This window comes from Prunus avium, chromosome 1 (genome assembly GCF_965620075.1).
Source record: "Prunus avium chromosome 1, drPruAviu1.hap1.1, whole genome shotgun sequence".
NCBI lineage: Eukaryota > Viridiplantae > Streptophyta > Magnoliopsida > Rosales > Rosaceae > Prunus > Prunus avium.
In genome coordinates, this window is record NC_142284.1 from 60,734,108 (window position 1) to 60,751,523 (window position 17,416).

Consider the following 17,416-nt stretch of genomic DNA (forward strand, 5'->3'; position numbering starts at 1 on the left):
ATTTCGTCGGCAAAGGTATTTTCGTCGGGAGAAACCTAATCCGACGAAGTTTTGCCGGCATAGATCTATGCCGACGAAGATTCGTCGGGAGAGGTGTTAATTTATTTATTTTTACAATTTTTAATTTTAAAAATATAAAATTAGTTTCTTTTGTTTTGTTTTTTGGTCAATTTCCTTCATTTAATATATGTGATGAAGTAATATCTTATTCTTTTTGAATTACTTTAATTAGTAATTATATTTTAATTATTATTTCCTTGGTTAATATTTATTAAGTAATATAATTCATGAAGTTAAGTAAAAAAAATTCCAATTATTCACTTAATAAACAATAATTAAAATATAATTACTACTTTAACTAATTAAATAAGGCAAATATATTATTTAATTACTAACAATAAAATTTTAAAAAATTAATTAACCTAGAAATCCTAAGTTCATATATTTTTTTTATAAAAAGACCTCTCTCAACGAAATTTCGTCGGGAGAAACCTAATCCGACAAACTTTTGCCGGCATAAACCTATGGCGATGAAATTGCATTGGGAGAAGTGTTCATTTATTTATTTTAAAATTTTAAAATTTTAAAATATAACATAAGTTTCTTTTGTTTTGTTTTTTGGCCAATTTCTTTAATTCAATGTATGCAATTAAGTAATATCTTATCCTTTTTGAATTACTTTAATTAATAATTATGTTTTGATTATTATTTCTTTAGTGAATATTTAAATGCGTTACTTATTTCACAAATTGCTCAATAAATAGTAATTAATTATTTTAAATTATTTTGTGCAATTTTCAAACCTAATTTCATTCAAATTTAAATTGAAAAGATATGTCAAAAACGAAAAAAATAAATTGCTCATTTTCGTTTGGGTGTCTTAATTAAATTTCTCCAAAGCCCAACAGCCCAAAGGCCCAAGTCTTTGATTAATATAATTATTGTTAATTAGCGCCAAATCCAGAGCTGAGCCTACATCCAAGCCTATTACCCCAACTCTCCAACGTTAACCACACATAACAAACCATCATATAAAGAGGGTTGTGGATTTTTGATGTGGGGTGTTCACAAAGGGCACCAAGGCCCTAGTCTTTGATTAATATAATTATTATTAATCAAAGCCGAGCCTATAGCCAAGCCCATTAGCCCAACTCTCCAATGTTAACCACACTTATCAAACCATCATAGTGCTTTATTTATAAACATCTTTATAAGAGTGTGGATTTTCGATGTGGGATTTTCACAAAGGGCACCTCAAAAGATAAGCCTACAGAGAAATCCATATTTTTATTGTTGGTGCAATGTGGAAATATATTTAAAGAGTATAGTCACGCGACTATACTCTACAAATAGAAAATTTGAATTACTATTTATTGAGTAATATAATTCATGAAGTTAATATACTCTATAAATAGAAAATTTATAGAAAATTTGAATTATTCACTAAAGAAATAATAATTAAAATAAGGCAAAGATAATATATAATTACTAAAAATAAAATTAATAAAATTCATTAACCTAAACATACTAAGTTTATATTTATTTTCGTCGGCACATGTAATATATATATTGAGAAGACGAATCTGTTTAAGAGCATGTGACGTCGTCTTTGTTAAACACAAATTCGTAGTATTGAGTTCGGTTGTCTACACCTTAACACATGTCGTCCTTGTTCAACACAAATTCATACTGGGTGAGTAATTGGTTTTTAATTTTGAGGATAGTTGAGTTTATTTAAATAAATTATTTTGCTACATTTGTAATACATTTATGAAATTTGTTGTGCAATACATTTTTCATTAAAAAAAGTAACATTTCTCTTTATTTTCTGGAACAACCTTTCCAATACTATGGGTTTTCTGTGTCTTCGAATGCTCAAATTTATAGTTTGTATTTTCAAGCTAAAGTCTTAAACTTGCAAAAGGTAGCAATCTTAATATTTTGTGGTTCGTAATGATGGGCAATTCTTTTCCTGGTTTCTATTGGGATTGCATCACACTGTGGCGAAGCTCCCTCTTAATCTTTTGTTCTCCTATTCTTGCAAATTCCAAAATATGTCTCTTTTACAAGAATTTAGATATCTTCAATAAATTATAGCTTGGATTCAATGTGTGTGCTCAGAATCTTCTGAGTCTAAGCCAACCAGATAAGTAGAATGAATTTTAATGTTCTATATGTTTATCTTTTGAAAAATAAGTAGAGGATGAATTTTGGTGTTCTAGATGCTTAGAAGCCTACAGGAGCTTGAAGTACAAAAAACTAGCTCACTATTGTTGTGCCTCAAAAGAGGTTTCTTTTAAAAGTTATAAACTCGCAAGCGCACGAATCGAATATAGCATAAGCGTGTAAGAGCGAGATCGTACCCAAGGGATTGCGTGTAAAGATAGAAAACCAATTATACCCAAGTTAATTTCATTGCGAACCTAGTTGATTCAAATGGTGATTTGTTTGTTGATAAAGAAAATTAAATAAAGCATAAAACAAATATGGAAATGACAATAAACTGAAATTAAGATTTAAACTTATAAGAAAAATAACTAAGGTATTGGAATCCACACCATCATTCCATAAGATCCTAATTATTTATCTTTCAATTCCCATGGAGTAGCAATCTAGAAATCAATCTACTGCTTTCTCAAGATTTATCAATTAAGCTTGTAATTTATATCATAAGTAAATTCTCCTTCCCTTCATAAGTACAAATTCTAAGCATAAAATGTAAACAAAATTATTTAACTACAAAGGATCAAAGTTTCCTAAGCATCCTATGTGAAAAAGTTTATTTGAATAACAAAATATCAAAGAAATTTGTAAACTAAAAATATAAACCAAGGATGAATTAATAGATTAATCCAAACTCTTAACTACCACAAATACATGTTATATGTCACAATACATGATAGAAGTGGTGAAAAGAAGATTAATCTATTAATCATGTGAAGTGAAAATTATAATCATTGAACACCACAATATTTGAGAATTGAAAATAAAAACTAGAATTCTATTTAATAATGGTGTTTCATCCAACCTTAGTTAAGTAATTTAAATAGACATAATTAATATTTAAAACAAAACAAAGAAACTAAAATACATAATTTACATGAGAACTAGGAAAGGAAGAACAAGTTTAAAAGAGTTATTAGCTCTTGGTTCTTTCCTTTCCATCATTGTTCTCTTTCTTCCTCACTCTCTCTCTCTTTCTCTCTTCCTTTCTTTCCTTCCTTCTGCCGTGTATCACTCTTGAAATTATCCTCCCCACCCTCTTGAGTTGCTGCCTATTTATAGAAGCATGAAGTCCCTTTCATTCCAGCTGCATGTGCAAGCTGTCTTCTAGAACCTGTCTTGGTGTGTGACAGCCTGTGGATTGAGTTTTTATCCAATTGCTCCAAGTTTTGGATATGTGTTAGTCGACATCTTAATGAACAAATTTCATGAAGGATATTTATTCATTTGAGCATGGGAGAATTCGGTTTTCAGGCCTGCAAATGGACTGTACAGCATGAGCTGTAAAAGGCAAAGTTCTAGAACCCGTCTTGGTGTGTGACAGCCTGTGGATTGAGTTTTTATCCAATTGCTCCAATTTTTGGATATGTGTTAGTCGACATCTTAATGAACAAATTTCATGAAGGATATTTATTCATTTGAGCATGGGAGAATTCTGTTTTCAGGCCTGCAAATGGACTGTACAGCATGAGCTGTAAAAGGCAAAGTCATCAAATCCAACTTGAGTTCTTCTCTCTTTTTGCAACACATTGCCTATTTCTCCTCCTTCTCATGCCATTGGTGGAAGACAATTAATATCTACAAACAACCACTCATTAAATACAAAAACAAAGATTGGAAATCACCAATACAAATACTCTAATAGATTTACATAATACAAAAGAAAATACTAACAAATATAAATTTAAGGATAAAACTTGTATTAATTTTGTGCTCATCAAATACCCCCAAACCTATATTTTGCTAGTCCTCGAGCAAAAGAAAATAAAAACTAAGTAGAAAAGAAAACTAAGCCACTTTCGCAGGGATCTCGATTGCATTTAGCATATGCAACAAGCCTTTAAACCTCTAGGCATCCCTAGTAGGAGGAGTTGTGTCTCCTGAGGGTTTAACAGATACGATACCCACAAACGTTTTACTGACTCTGTAAAACAAAGTAATTAGAAAACTTAAAAGAAAGAAAAAAAATAAAAAAAACAAAAACAAAAACAAAAACAAATTCAAAATAAAAACAAAAATAAAAACTCAAAACAATCTTTCCGCACATTTTCTGAAAAGAAATGACTCATGCACATGACTTAAACGTTTTAACAAAGAAAGCTCAGTTTTAGACATTATTTACAAGGTGGCAATGTTCAAAACACAATATGCTTAAAGTGTAGTAGTGTGATGGCCAAATTCAACTCATTCTCTAATTTCAGTTTTTACAAAACTTCAAAAATCATACCAAGCACAAATGTAACTTCAAATCTCACCAAAGTTGTCCTCTCACAAATGAATCACTCGGAAGAGGGTTACAATGCATCACTCAATAATAAATATGAGAATAGAGTTAAACCATAAGGGACTTAACTCATAATAGAAGGATGGAAAATATGCATGACTATGATCTCAAGAAGGATGCCAAACACTTAAAAGTTAAAAATGTGTGCAATTGAACCACATGACATTTAGGATCAATTTAGGTCTTTACCATGGGTTGTAATGGGGCTAAGGGTGTAAGGTGAGTGAGAAATGAAGGATATGGATACAACAAAGTTCAAGGAACTCACAATGTAAGAGCATATAACAGTTGATTACAAGACTTTGAATCCTTACGCTTTAGATTTTATTTTTTTTACTTGATCAACTAGACCACAAAGCTTTATGCCTCCATTTATTTTGATTCACACTCCTTTCTTCTATTTGAACAACCATCAATTTATTTTTGAGGCCAATAAAGAAACTTGGACTCGAAATCTCGAAATCCGAATCCAATGTCACTTAACCACAACTTTTCTCTTTTCTTTCACTCTTTGAGTGAAGTTCTTCTTTTTTTCTTTTTTTCTTTTTTTCTTTTTTTAAAAAAAAAAAATGTAATATCTCTTCCCAAACTTAGCATAAAAAACACATCCAAACTAAAGCTCATGAGTTCCTTAGAAAGGTAAATTCTTGTTTTTCAGGCTAAGGCTAAGACTAATAATTGGTTAAATGAAAGAAAAGGCTTACATGTAGGCTCAAAGTGGTTACAATGGAAAATCATGCTTAAGCATGCATACGGTTAGTTTGAAAGGCACAAACGGTTCAAAGAGGGCCTTAATATCATTTCTCAAATGTCATGTAATCAAATTGCACAAGAATGAATGTTTTTTTAAGTGCTCAACCAAGTCAATGAATAATGAGATCAAACAACAACTTGGATGACAAGAAAATAAGAATATGTGTATAACACTCATGAAATGAAGCACAAGGCTCAAAGCTCACATTATATGGTTATACAAGTCTAATTCATGCTTGATACAATTCTTTGGATCATGCAAGTCCCTTAACTAGAGAATTATGAAACAAATGGCAAGTGCATAGAGTGGTTCAAACATATCATGCTAGAACGATGCCATTCAGTGAATACGTGAATAATAAATTTTTTTTATATAGACATTTTCAATCAAGTCATGTAAACATTCATCACAATCTCATCTTATGTGTCCGGAAAGTGACTTGAAAACAAAATGACTCAAAACTGAAAAGAAAACAAACTAAAAGAAAGCAAGAAATTAAGTGAAACGAAAATAAGACTTGCTATCCCTTCCCAAACTTAGAAATAAACATTGTCCTCAATGTTGAAAAATTTAGGCATCAGCAAAGTTATAACAAGAAATGAAAGGGATTTAAAGTAATTAAATAAAAGAACAAACAAGAATTAAAACTACAACTCAGTTGCAAAAACAAAACAAAATCAAACGGAACAAAACTAAACTAAATACAACAGTAAGCCCTAACAACAGTTCTACGCACGCAGAAATCCAACCCATGAGATCGTTCAAATCAATTGAAAACCCAACCCAACCCAAACGAAAGCCCAAACACTTCTTTTATTATTATTATTATTATTAAAAATTAAAGAAAACAAAGAAGCGTTGTCAGAAGCGCAAGGAACGAGATTTCTGAAAAGAGAGAAGAGGGGCCGGATGTCTCGTTTACTGATAGGTCACGGGCCAAAAGAGGTGAGGGACATGTCAGCGTGCAGAGGCCGCTTTTACATCCCCCAAGCCAGAATTATTGGCTTCGTAGGAAGGCGCGGCGACTTTTTATTTCTTGAAAGCGCTGAAAGGCAGAAATGCAGTTAAGAGGGTTGGGGGACGGGTGCGGCAGATGGAGATAAGCCGTAGGGGTGCGCGAAACTCAGAAGCGCAGCGGCTAGGGTTTAGAAAAAATTAAGTCTATAAAAGGCAGAGAAAAAATGAAAAACACAAACTCCTAAACAAACAAAAGAGAAAAGAAAGAAGAAAAGAGAGTGAAAAATCAAAATGGCCTCTTCCTATCCATTTTCGTTGGATCTTAACTTAGCTCCACCGACTCAAACATGGGGCCAAGCAGTGGCACCAGTATGGGTGCCCTATTTTGCCTCCGCACGAGGGCCTGTAACAGTAAATGACTCAATACTCCTGGACAACGATGTTGCCATTGGAGTTGCGAGAAATCTAGTGACTCCTAAAGATATACGTGTGCTGGGCACAAGGGACGACAATCGGGTCGTGAGCGACGCCCTGGCACTAAGCGTGCAGAGTACAACATGTGTCGCAAGTTTGGGTCATCGCCTACTTGCGAAGTCCCATGAGGTAGAGGTGCTGAAAGGTCAGTTGGCGGCGGAGCGAAGTATAGTTGAAGATTGTCAGAGTGTTATAAAAAGCTTGAAAAGGGAGAGGTCAAGGATAGTGGAGGTGAATCGACACCAGCTAGAAGTATTGCGGGACGAGAATAAAAACCTATCAAAGATGGTAGAGTTGTACTCTCGAGACATGCGAAAGCAGCTGGAGGACCTAGACCGACCAGGGAAACGCAAGCAATCAGATCGTGAGAGAAGTTTTGCTGAAGCGAAGATTGCGATCTTTGGGAGCTCAAGTGATGAGCCCCAAGAGGCTGTGCGTGAAGACCCTGGAGAGGACATCCAGAGGGCCAAACTCAAAGCTCCTATGGTCGAGACACCGAGCACTGTGAAAAAATAATTTCTAATGTATTATTGGTGTGCCTGTTTGTTTCGCCCTTCCCCTGTATTTTTCATTTTCATTTTGTTTCACTCTTTTTTTTTTTTCCAGAAATAAAAGAAATTAAGTTGCAAAAGAAAGAGTAGCACACTTCCCAAACAAAACAAAGATGACAGCCGAAAGGGAAAACACACTTCCCAAACTTAAAATAAAACAAAGCAAAACACAAAGCACCAAAAAAAATGAAAGTAACGGGCAAAAACATAAAACACCAGAAAACACGGAGGTAAAAAGAAAAGTAAAGTGAAAGTAGAAATGCTCCCTTCTAAATGCATGTGACCGCAAAATCCTCGTGAAGCGTAGGGATCCGAGAAAAAAGGGCAACGGCTGGATAGCAATTTGGAGATCCGAAGTGGATGTCGGCTCCCTCATCAGTAGATGTCTATTTAAACCGTGCATTGGTTAAGTGTTGGAGTACCCTTCATTTCTTCCTGCAAATTCAAGAAAAACCATCAAATAATTCAGAAACAAAACAATGGCATCCTCATGCGCTCACCTTGATGATCTCAACCTTGAATTGTCCCTTGCACCTCCGAATGCCCAGATAAGGGCTCCTCCAAACCCTGTCTTCCCAAACTCTACATATCATCACGGCACGGCCTCAAACTTTGCTGAGGCAATACCGAACTTTGCTAAGGCAAGGCCGAACAGAGCAGTGCTGCTGGGAGGCATGATTGGCAGCAAGCTCACACCGGCAGATCATTGGCATATAGCACACAGGTCTGACAATGTGGCAGTGGATGAGTCCCACACTTTTACCGCGCTCCAAGCGGTCTCGGCCACAAATCTGGGCTTGCGCCTACTGGCGAGGACGCGAGAGTGTGGAGCTTTGAGCGATGAGGTGGCTTCTTTGAAAGCTCTGGTGGCGGATTTGCAGAAACGGCTCTACTTGGCCAACCAGAATGTAGAAGCACTGCAGAAGAGAAATAATGATCATGTCGAACTTTTGCAGGTTCTACAAGTAAGAGCAAGTAGAGGCAATTAGCATGATGCCTCATGTATAATCTGGAAACAAACATGTGATTGAGAAATTTATGTATGCATTTTCACTTTTGTGTATGTAATCACATGTTTATGAAATGAATAAGTTTTTGAGCCAAATTTCTGTGTGTGCAATCATGAAGCAATCTACTTCCCAAACTTAACAACAAATTAAATACATAAACAAGTAAAAGAAAGCAAGAATTACAGTAATAAAAGCAAAGAGAAACAAGAAATTCGGAATTACCTTAAAAAAAAAAAATAAATAAATAAAAACAAAACAAAACAAAACTTCTAAACCTTACCCCCAAACCTAAATCAAACATTGCCCTTAATGTTTCAAAATAAAAGCATAGCAAATGCATGGAATAAGAGGGTAAATGATATAGAAAGACAATACCTGGAAAATATGCGTGCCAATCCCTTGGTATTTATCCATTGCAGAATAAAAGACAAAAATAAAAAATAAAAAATAAATAAAAAATAAAAAATCCAAGCAAAAAAAAAGAAATAAAGACCAAAATGAAATAAAACACACAAAAAGAAAACTAAAATCTATACAAATACAAAATAAACAGTCATAAAAAATACAAAAATAACCACACAAAGAAATAAGCAAAAATTATATTGTTTTTATTTTTTTAATTTTTTTATTTTACACTTTGTAAAAAATAATAATAATAATAATAATAATAATAACAATAACTTATTTTAAAAACACAAATATACAAGCAACTCACGGATGACCAGTTAAGGGCCTCAGAAAACACAGCCAGGGGATCCGGGAAGGTTGGAGGGGTCACAATGGTCCCGCTTAAAACCCAAACTTCTTAAACACCGAAGGTGTCGCCTATAGAACTCCTAGACACTGTATTGACGAAGACACTCACTGAAGTTACCAAAAGTCAGCTCATATGAAATTTTTTTTATTTTTTTATTTTAAAAAATTTGTTTAAAAAAAAAAAATTAATAATAAAAATAAAAATAATAACAATAACAAAACAAGAAAAGAGAAAAGATTGGAATGATCCCCCTTGAAGCGATTAGGTCGAGCATGGATGCATTTGGAGGTCGCGACTTCTCCTACTACTCCACACTTCTCCTCCTTATGATTAGAGTTGTCTTCTTTTCCTTTTTTATTGATACCTGTACAAACAAGCACATAAAGTTCAAGCAATAAGCACACAAATTGACATAAAGAAAAAGAAATGAACTTTCTTAAAATAAAATAAATTAAAATATAAAACTTCTTCCAAGTCCAAAGTTGCACCAAAAGAAGCTTTAACGATATAACTGAAACAAAGAAATGAAAAATTAATACACAATGATATTACAATATGAACAAGAGAATTAACAAAATCAAAATTATTTTTTTTTTCAATTTTTTTTTTTTTTTGTAATATTTTTTTATAAAAGGTTAATACATATTACAATAGAAACAAGATAATTGACAAAATCTAAATTTTTTTTTTTTTATGTTTTATAATTTCGTTTTTTTTTCTTTTTTAAAAGTTTTATATATATTACAAAACTAAATTATAACTAGTGGAAGAATTTAATTAACCAAAATATGATTAGTTTTCCGTTGCAATCCCCGGCAACGGCGCCAAAAACTTGTTGTGCCTCAAAAGAGGTTTCTTTTAAAAGTTATAAACTCGCAAGCGCACGAATCGAATATAGCATAAGCGTGTAAGAGCGAGATCGTACCCAAGGGATTGCGTGTAAAGATAGAAAACCAATTATACCCAAGTTAATTTCATTGCGAACCTAGTTGATTCAAATGGTGATTTGTTTGTTGATAAAGAAAATTAAATAAAGCATAAAACAAATATGGAAATGACAATAAACTGAAATTAAGATTTAAACTTATAAGAAAAATAACTAAGGTATTGGAATCCACACCATCATTCCATAAGATCCTAATTATTTATCTTTCAATTCCCATGGAGTAGCAATCTAGAAATCAATCTACTGCTTTCTCAAGATTTATCAATTAAGCTTGTAATTTATATCATAAGTAAATTCTCCTTCCCTTCATAAGTACAAATTCTAAGCATAAAATGTAAACAAAATTATTTAACTACAAAGGATCAAAGTTTCCTAAGCATCCTATGTGAAAAAGTTTATTTGAATAACAAAATATCAAAGAAATTTGTAAACTAAAAATATAAACCAAGGATGAATTAATAGATTAATCCAAACTCTTAACTACCACAAATACATGTTATATGTCACAATACATGATAGAAGTGGTGAAAAGAAGATTAATCTATTAATCATGTGAAGTGAAAATTATAATCATTGAACACCACAATATTTGAGAATTGAAAATAAAAACTAGAATTCTATTTAATAATGGTGTTTCATCCAACCTTAGTTAAGTAATTTAAATAGACATAATTAATATTTAAAACAAAACAAAGAAACTAAAATACATAATTTACATGAGAACTAGGAAAGGAAGAACAAGTTTAAAAGAGTTATTAGCTCTTGGTTCTTTCCTTTCCATCATTGTTCTCTTTCTTCCTCACTCTCTCTCTCTTTCTCTCTTCCTTTCTTTCCTTCCTTCTGCCGTGTATCACTCTTGAAATTATCCTCCACACCCTCTTGAGTTGCTGCCTATTTATAGAAGCATGAAGTCCCTTTCATTCCAGCTGCATGTGCAAGCTGTCTTCTAGAACCTGTCTTGGTGTGTGACAGCCTGTGGATTGAGTTTTTATCCAATTGCTCCAAGTTTTGGATATGTGTTAGTCGACATCTTAATGAACAAATTTCATGAAGGATATTTATTCATTTGAGCATGGGAGAATTCGGTTTTCAGGCCTGCAAATGGACTGTACAGCATGAGCTGTAAAAGGCAAAGTTCTAGAACCCGTCTTGGTGTGTGACAGCCTGTGGATTGAGTTTTTATCCAATTGCTCCAATTTTTGGATATGTGTTAGTCGACATCTTAATGAACAAATTTCATGAAGGATATTTATTCATTTGAGCATGGGAGAATTCTGTTTTCAGGCCTGCAAATGGACTGTACAGCATGAGCTGTAAAAGGCAAAGTCATCAAATCCAACTTGAGTTCTTCTCTCTTTTTGCAACACATTGCCTATTTCTCCTCCTTCTCATGCCATTGGTGGAAGACAATTAATATCTACAAACAACCACTCATTAAATACAAAAACAAAGATTGGAAATCACCAATACAAATACTCTAATAGATTTACATAATACAAAAGAAAATACTAACAAATATAAATTTAAGGATAAAACTTGTATTAATTTTGTGCTCATCAACTATAATCCTTAAAAAGAAAGGGTCTCTTATTTTTTAGGGAGACTCATGTTCACTTATTTTATCATGGTAAAATAGAAAACTCAAATTAAAAACGATAAATATGAAAAATATTATTGACATTCACCAAGCGCGTGGAGCAAGTTCGCTTCGCATAAATTAGATTAATTTAGAATAGTTTAAACTATTGCTTATATGAAAGAGAAAAAAAAAACATAAAAGACATTTTCATAGAAAATGGCTCCCTCCAACGTGGGAATAGAAGAGATAAAACATTTTAATTTTCATTAGATTGGCCAACCATTTCCAAACAGCAATTACTTCAGCGTAGGAGTTCTTAAAAGAAAAGGGAGAAATGTAACAAGACAACACAATATAATGACCTGTCAAATGTATGGTCTTAACTAAGCATTTTACAATATATTTCCAGAGAAACAAACTATAAAGTACAGGTCACGGAACGCCTTTAGCGTGCAGGACGGCAGGCAAGGCAACTGTGACATGTACAATCTTTCATATAACACCTATATGACGAGAAATACAAGCGGAAGCCGTGTCTAGGCATAACTTGCATGTCCAGAGTCATGAAGAAACAGAAGAAGAAACAAAGTGATGCTCAGATAGTTACATGCTCTGCAATATGATTGCACATCAGACAGGAACTCGATAAGACGGATCAACCATTTTCAAGATGAACAAGTCCCCCTTTTCACCCCTTGAGACACTGCCAACATGAATGTTATGAATTGCCGTTCAATAACCGAAACAGTTGTTATTAGATGTAGATGAAATTAACCCTCAAGAAAATGTAGCAATTTAAATAATATCCACCACAGCATCTGATATTCGTATTAGCCTTTGGAAAGGGTAAAAGTAAGAAACGGAGAAAGAAAACCTAGTAACAAATTCAACTCGTGGTGAGTTAAATTTTGAAGAAAAAATCCTGGGGCAGGTCTCATATTCACTTTTTCCAAAATTCAACTAGCTTTATGCTTTCTATGTTTCAAGGGATATGAAGAATCAACTTCCTCAATAACAAATGTAAATTACAGCTTCCATGAGATTAATACAAATCACAAGTGGGTTTATCCAACCTCCAAAGTTTATCAACCTTTTCTACGATCCAAGGCAGTTGGGGGTCGGACATGTTTCTCCAATATTGCATGCATTCTTATATACTTAACATAATCAGTAGAAAGAACCGTATCAACAAGTTTAGCTCTGTCTGTAGTCCTAAATATTCAGACAAAAAATAAGGTTCTCACACACTCACCGGAATTCTTCATCCAAATATGTAATTTCCAGTTCTCCGCGTGCGCTTCCAGGTGCCTTAACAGGTATCTGAAATATAAAACTTATTAAGGGAAAATAATTTGATAATGTATCATTATTTTATTTTTCATTTTTCTATAAGAGACTGCATCATCACTATGCTTCATAAGAAGTTTGGATAATTCAGTGAAGCATATGTAGCATATCCACTTTTTCCTCCTCGAATAGAATAGCATCAGACTAGATTATAAAATATATAAATAAAAAAAATTGAAAACGTAGATTGTCAGAAATGCTCATAACAATGCATTTTCCCCTCTTTTTTAATCTTTCCTGGGGGCTACAAGACAAAGAAAGGTATTGCTATGCTGAAAGGTGATCCAAAATTTCTTTAGGTTATTATATTAGAGAAACGGTTTGTGCATCATCTGATCACTAGCTGATCTTTAATATTTCTGTTATGGTAAATCTGAGTCTATTTATTCAATGTCACAATAACAAATTTCTTCATCCTTGGTTGAGATAAGAGATTCAAGCCTTCAGAATAAAGAAAAACCTAAATACTCCATCATGGAGCCTAGATCGTAATGTGTGAGTTTCCCTCTATTGGATATAGAGGGCAATTTTCTCCTACATGGTTGCACCAACCAAGAACACATGCGACACAACTCCAACCCTATATCTGACCACAGTCATAAAATCTCCGAAACTTACTTTATCTACCCTTTACTGTTAGTAGTTTTGTTAATTACAAGTCTAATATTTTTTCAGGTAAAAAAATTTCTTTGACACTTTCATTATTCTACCAATTATGAGAACACTTTCTATATAACACAGAAAAGGTCCAAGGTTCCAACAAAAGGGGAAAACTGCACAATTTAAATCATCCAAAAGAGGTTTAATATAACACAATCAGGAACATCAGAATTTAACCTTCAGCTTAATGATCAAATTTTAACATCAAGAATACTTACCAGACCTGCAATTTTGAAATAATCAACTTTTACAGCCACTTTTCTTGCATTCAAAGGCGTCAAATCAGCTGTCCACTACAGAGGCATTGATAATAAAAAGTCAGTAAAATAACAGGTTTAGGGTTTAACAACATACTCACTGTTTCTTAACCTGAAAAGAATAAATTATTGATCTGACATCTAAATGGATTTTAGGGATATAAAAAATACAAGCACAAGTGCTTCCATCCAATTAGAAAAGAACCTTCAAAGCTGTTAGTACATATTACCATGTTTCCTCTTGAAATTCAAATTTATTGTACATAGAACATATTTTGAAGGATCAATTAAACTCTACACCCTTGTAGTTTGAGAGTAAAAATATTTCGGTCCTGAAGTTTCAATTTGATTACTTTATACCATAACATTTGCACATTATAGCAATGTGAACCTTCAGCATAACTTCCACACAAAGACAGATGGATTGGTGATAACAACATTGCAACCATTTAACCTTAAGGGTGGAAAAAGGAATGCAAAAAGTATTCCTGCCTAAGGCACACAGTAGCTGCATGATCAAACACGGAGGAATATTACCCACTTTTGCTGCATCCCCTGTTTCTAGCTGATTTATGTATGTTTTAGGGGAAACGCGTTTTTCATTCCTCTCTACCTTTAAATTAGTAGAAATGATAGCCTTGTGGTAACTAAATCGTCTGCGTTAATGTAGGAAGTAAATGCAGGGTTATCATTACTACAATGTATAATGGTAGGGTTGAAACTTGATCATATTAAAAGATCAAGGAAAAAATATGGCGTTCTAATCGAAGGATCATACTTCTTGTTTCAGCCCTATTAGGGTAAGGCCCATGCACCAGCCAGCTGGTGTGGTGGCAAACACAATCTTCTGTAAGCTAATTTCACTCAACTATAGGGATGCAAAGTGCAATTGACCCTACGTTTAATTAGAGCCTACTTGACAAGGTATGTAATAGCTATTGTGGTAGATTAATATGTTCAAAAACCCAAAGCATTAAGCAGAAGTCCACCTTCCCCAATCTTCCACATATTGCAACCCCACTACATGACTATGGGTCCACGAAAACAAGAAGTAATGTTTCTTTTATATGTGATATATTTTGTCATGAATCCCTTTCAAGAATTTTGGTTCTAGTATTGTTTTGGAAAGGCATAAGGATGGATAGCAGTAGCACGAGTAGAGAGGTTCATAATTCTAACAATTTTTTTAGTTAAAGCCACAATTTCTTCTTCCTTTGCCAAAAAAAAATAATTAATAAAGCAACAAAGTGATATTCAAAACAAGTTAATCTCTCTATCAGAAATTTGGTAAATGATAAATTTACAGATGTAGTTAAACAAACAATGAAGGAATGAATTGAATATTACCTGATCAAAAGTTGGCCATGATTTCATATTTTGGGACCTAAGTGTGTCAGCATTGATTGCTTGGTAATTTACCCTTGATCTCAAAAATTTGGGTCTCTGTCATGATATGCATTTGTCAAGTGAGTGCAATTTCTAGGAGCTGTAAAAAAATCTCGAGTATAAATTTTTCACATCTTATAAAATGAAAGAGAAAATAGAGATATATCATGACAAAAGAGCAAGCAAAGTATCTTGCATACATACTTACTAAGATTTTTTTTATTTTTTATTTTTAAGTTAGAAAAATTATATTAATATTTCTCATTGTGATATCAAGGGTTCTAACAAAGCCCATTATGAAATGGATGATTTTTATTTTTTTTTCTATTTTTTTTTTTAACATTGTCATATGTTTCGAGTCTTTTGGACAGACTTCTAATCTTGGAAAGACATAAACAATCAAATATCAACGGAAGTGGAAACTTTAATTGGCGAAAGTAATATATAAAACCACTATACCTGACTTTGCAGAATAGACTTTGAAGTAGTGTACATAAGCTCCCATTTTCCATTCAGTAAATCAGATTTGAGTGGCTCCTTTATTGGATTAACTGCTTCAAGTTTGCGCGCAATCTATTTAGAAATGAATTGCAAGAAACAAAATGGAAAGATGCACATAGACATCAGAAACTAATGTCACACAACCCTCTACTGAGACAAAAATGACATATTAGAAATAACCACAGCCAAAAAGCACGTGCTAATACAGGATCAACCTAAAGCGTCATGGACTTACAAACTTTCAAGGTTATGAAGTTGCAAATATAAACCAATCCCAATCATCTTCTTTTTTTCCTGTGCTCAACTGTTTTCTGGATTGGTTTGATGTATTTGTTCATCTGCAATGACAATTTTCCTAAAATTGCTAAATAGGGCATAGGATCTTATAGTAAGAACCTTAACCAGTGCAGGATACTAGAGCATTATTTCACACTGTTTGCTACATTTCTTCCTTAACAACCTGGGTTTTTTTAATTTTCAAACCCCAAACAATGTTCTAAAGAATTCCCATCAGATATTTCAGTTTCAGATTGCATTTAAGACAAAGAAAAACAAGAGCCCAGAAAACAAATCAAAGCTAAAAAGTAAACAAGGGAATGCAAAAATGGCAAACCAACCTGATCAACTGTTTGCTGGTCCTCTGGAGTGGCATCAGCGCCTCGATCAAGCGATGCAATGGCATCAAGAAGCTCCTCCTTGAGAGTTTTAGCATCTTTGCCTTTGCTAAAAAATTCAGGAAAGAATGAAACTTTGGCTCTCCATTTGTCAGAGGCTGAAGTGCTCGAGAGTGTGTGAAAGTGAATGGTGTGGGTGGTCGTGGGTTTGGTTGGAAAGCTGAAGGAGGTGAGTGGAGAATGAGAAGGGAGTAGTTTGGGGGTTGAAGGTGAAGAGGAGGATTGGGTGGTTGTGGGGAGCGTAGGTGACAGAGGAGAAGAAGATAAGGCCATGCTGCTACTGCTTCCTTGGTCTTTTCTCTTTTTTTTTTTTTTTTTTTTTTTTGTGGTCATAAGCTTCCTTGGTCTTTTCAACTCCTCACTCTAGGCCTGTAAAACGGGCCGGGCCGGGCCAGCCCGGCCCTAAGAGGTGTGAGCCCAGGCCCTAACTAGTAACGGGCCTTTTCAGCCCTAAGGAATTATCGGGCCGGGCCGGGCCAGCCCTATATCAAATATACAAAGCCCAGGCCCTACCCATGGGCCTAACATTTTCGGGCTTATGATCGGGCCAATGAGTCGGGCCTATTTAGCCCTATAAAATGGGCCATTATTTTATGCTTTATTAAACTCCATTTGTTTCCTATGTTTGAAAACTTCATCCATAATTATATAATAACAACAATACATTGAAATTTTGAAATAATGTTGAAACAAAATTGAAATAGACTACAAAACAATACAAATGAAAATATTTATTCTGCATCTTGGACAAACCACTCCGACCATTCTTGTTCATCTTGTACAATCATTTTCTTCTTGACTTTCTTTTTTCCTTGTTTAATCCAATCACTTCCACAAATGCACGCTTCAACACTATTTGGAGCCAAACTTGCTCGATGGTCACTTATAACACGTCCACCTTTGCTAAAAGCTGATTCAGAAGCAACTGAAGACACTGGAATGGTTAAAATATCACGGGCTATGGTGGAAAGCACAGGGTAATTTTTTTGCTGTGATTTCCACCATGCCAAAATATTTAAAGGATTATTTTCATCATCATCCATTTCTGTGTGTGAA

General features: G+C 33.8%; 1 protein-coding gene and 1 long non-coding RNA gene across 3 annotated transcripts; both read right to left on the reverse strand.

Annotated features, from left to right (window-relative positions):
- Positions 1 to 2,493: 2,493 nt before the first annotated feature.
- LOC148298128 (uncharacterized) lies at positions 2,494 to 8,856 on the reverse strand. Its single transcript, XR_015832957.1, has 2 exons — positions 8,629 to 8,856; positions 2,494 to 8,202 (listed from the first exon to the last, which is right to left on the reverse strand). It is a non-coding gene; the product is annotated as an uncharacterized LOC148298128 (long non-coding RNA).
- Positions 8,857 to 11,770: 2,914 nt separating this feature from the next.
- LOC110764835 (putative plastid-lipid-associated protein 4, chloroplastic) lies at positions 11,771 to 16,685 on the reverse strand. 2 transcript variants are annotated; one of them, XM_021967866.2, is made up of 6 exons: positions 16,304 to 16,684; positions 15,645 to 15,758; positions 15,147 to 15,242; positions 13,761 to 13,835; positions 12,788 to 12,855; positions 11,771 to 12,238 (listed from the first exon to the last, which is right to left on the reverse strand). In XM_021967866.2, the coding sequence occupies exons 1-6, from the start codon at positions 16,631 to 16,633 to the stop codon at positions 12,166 to 12,168; spliced, it is 756 nt and encodes a 251-aa protein (XP_021823558.2). In that variant the 5' UTR covers positions 16,634 to 16,684; the 3' UTR covers positions 11,771 to 12,165. The 2 variants fall into 2 exon arrangements, 1 of the variants encoding a protein (XP_021823558.2); XR_015833108.1 differs by having other exon boundaries at positions 12,193 to 12,238; positions 13,766 to 13,835; positions 16,304 to 16,685.
- Positions 16,686 to 17,416: the final 731 nt, after the last annotated feature.

Excerpts from the sequence above, each read along its gene's own strand:
- LOC110764835 (XM_021967866.2), bottom strand. The coding sequence starts at position 16,633 with ATGGCCTTATCTTCTTCTCCTCTGTCACCTACGCTCCCCACAACCACC. Across the intron at positions 15,759-16,303 it reads ACCAGCAAACAGTTGATCAG|ATTGCGCGCAAACTTGAAGC; the intron begins GTTGGTTTGCCA and ends ATTTCTAAATAG. Across the intron at positions 12,239-12,787 it reads TATTTGGATGAAGAATTCCG|TGTCTCAAGGGGTGAAAAGG; the intron begins GTGAGTGTGTGA and ends TCATGTTGGCAG.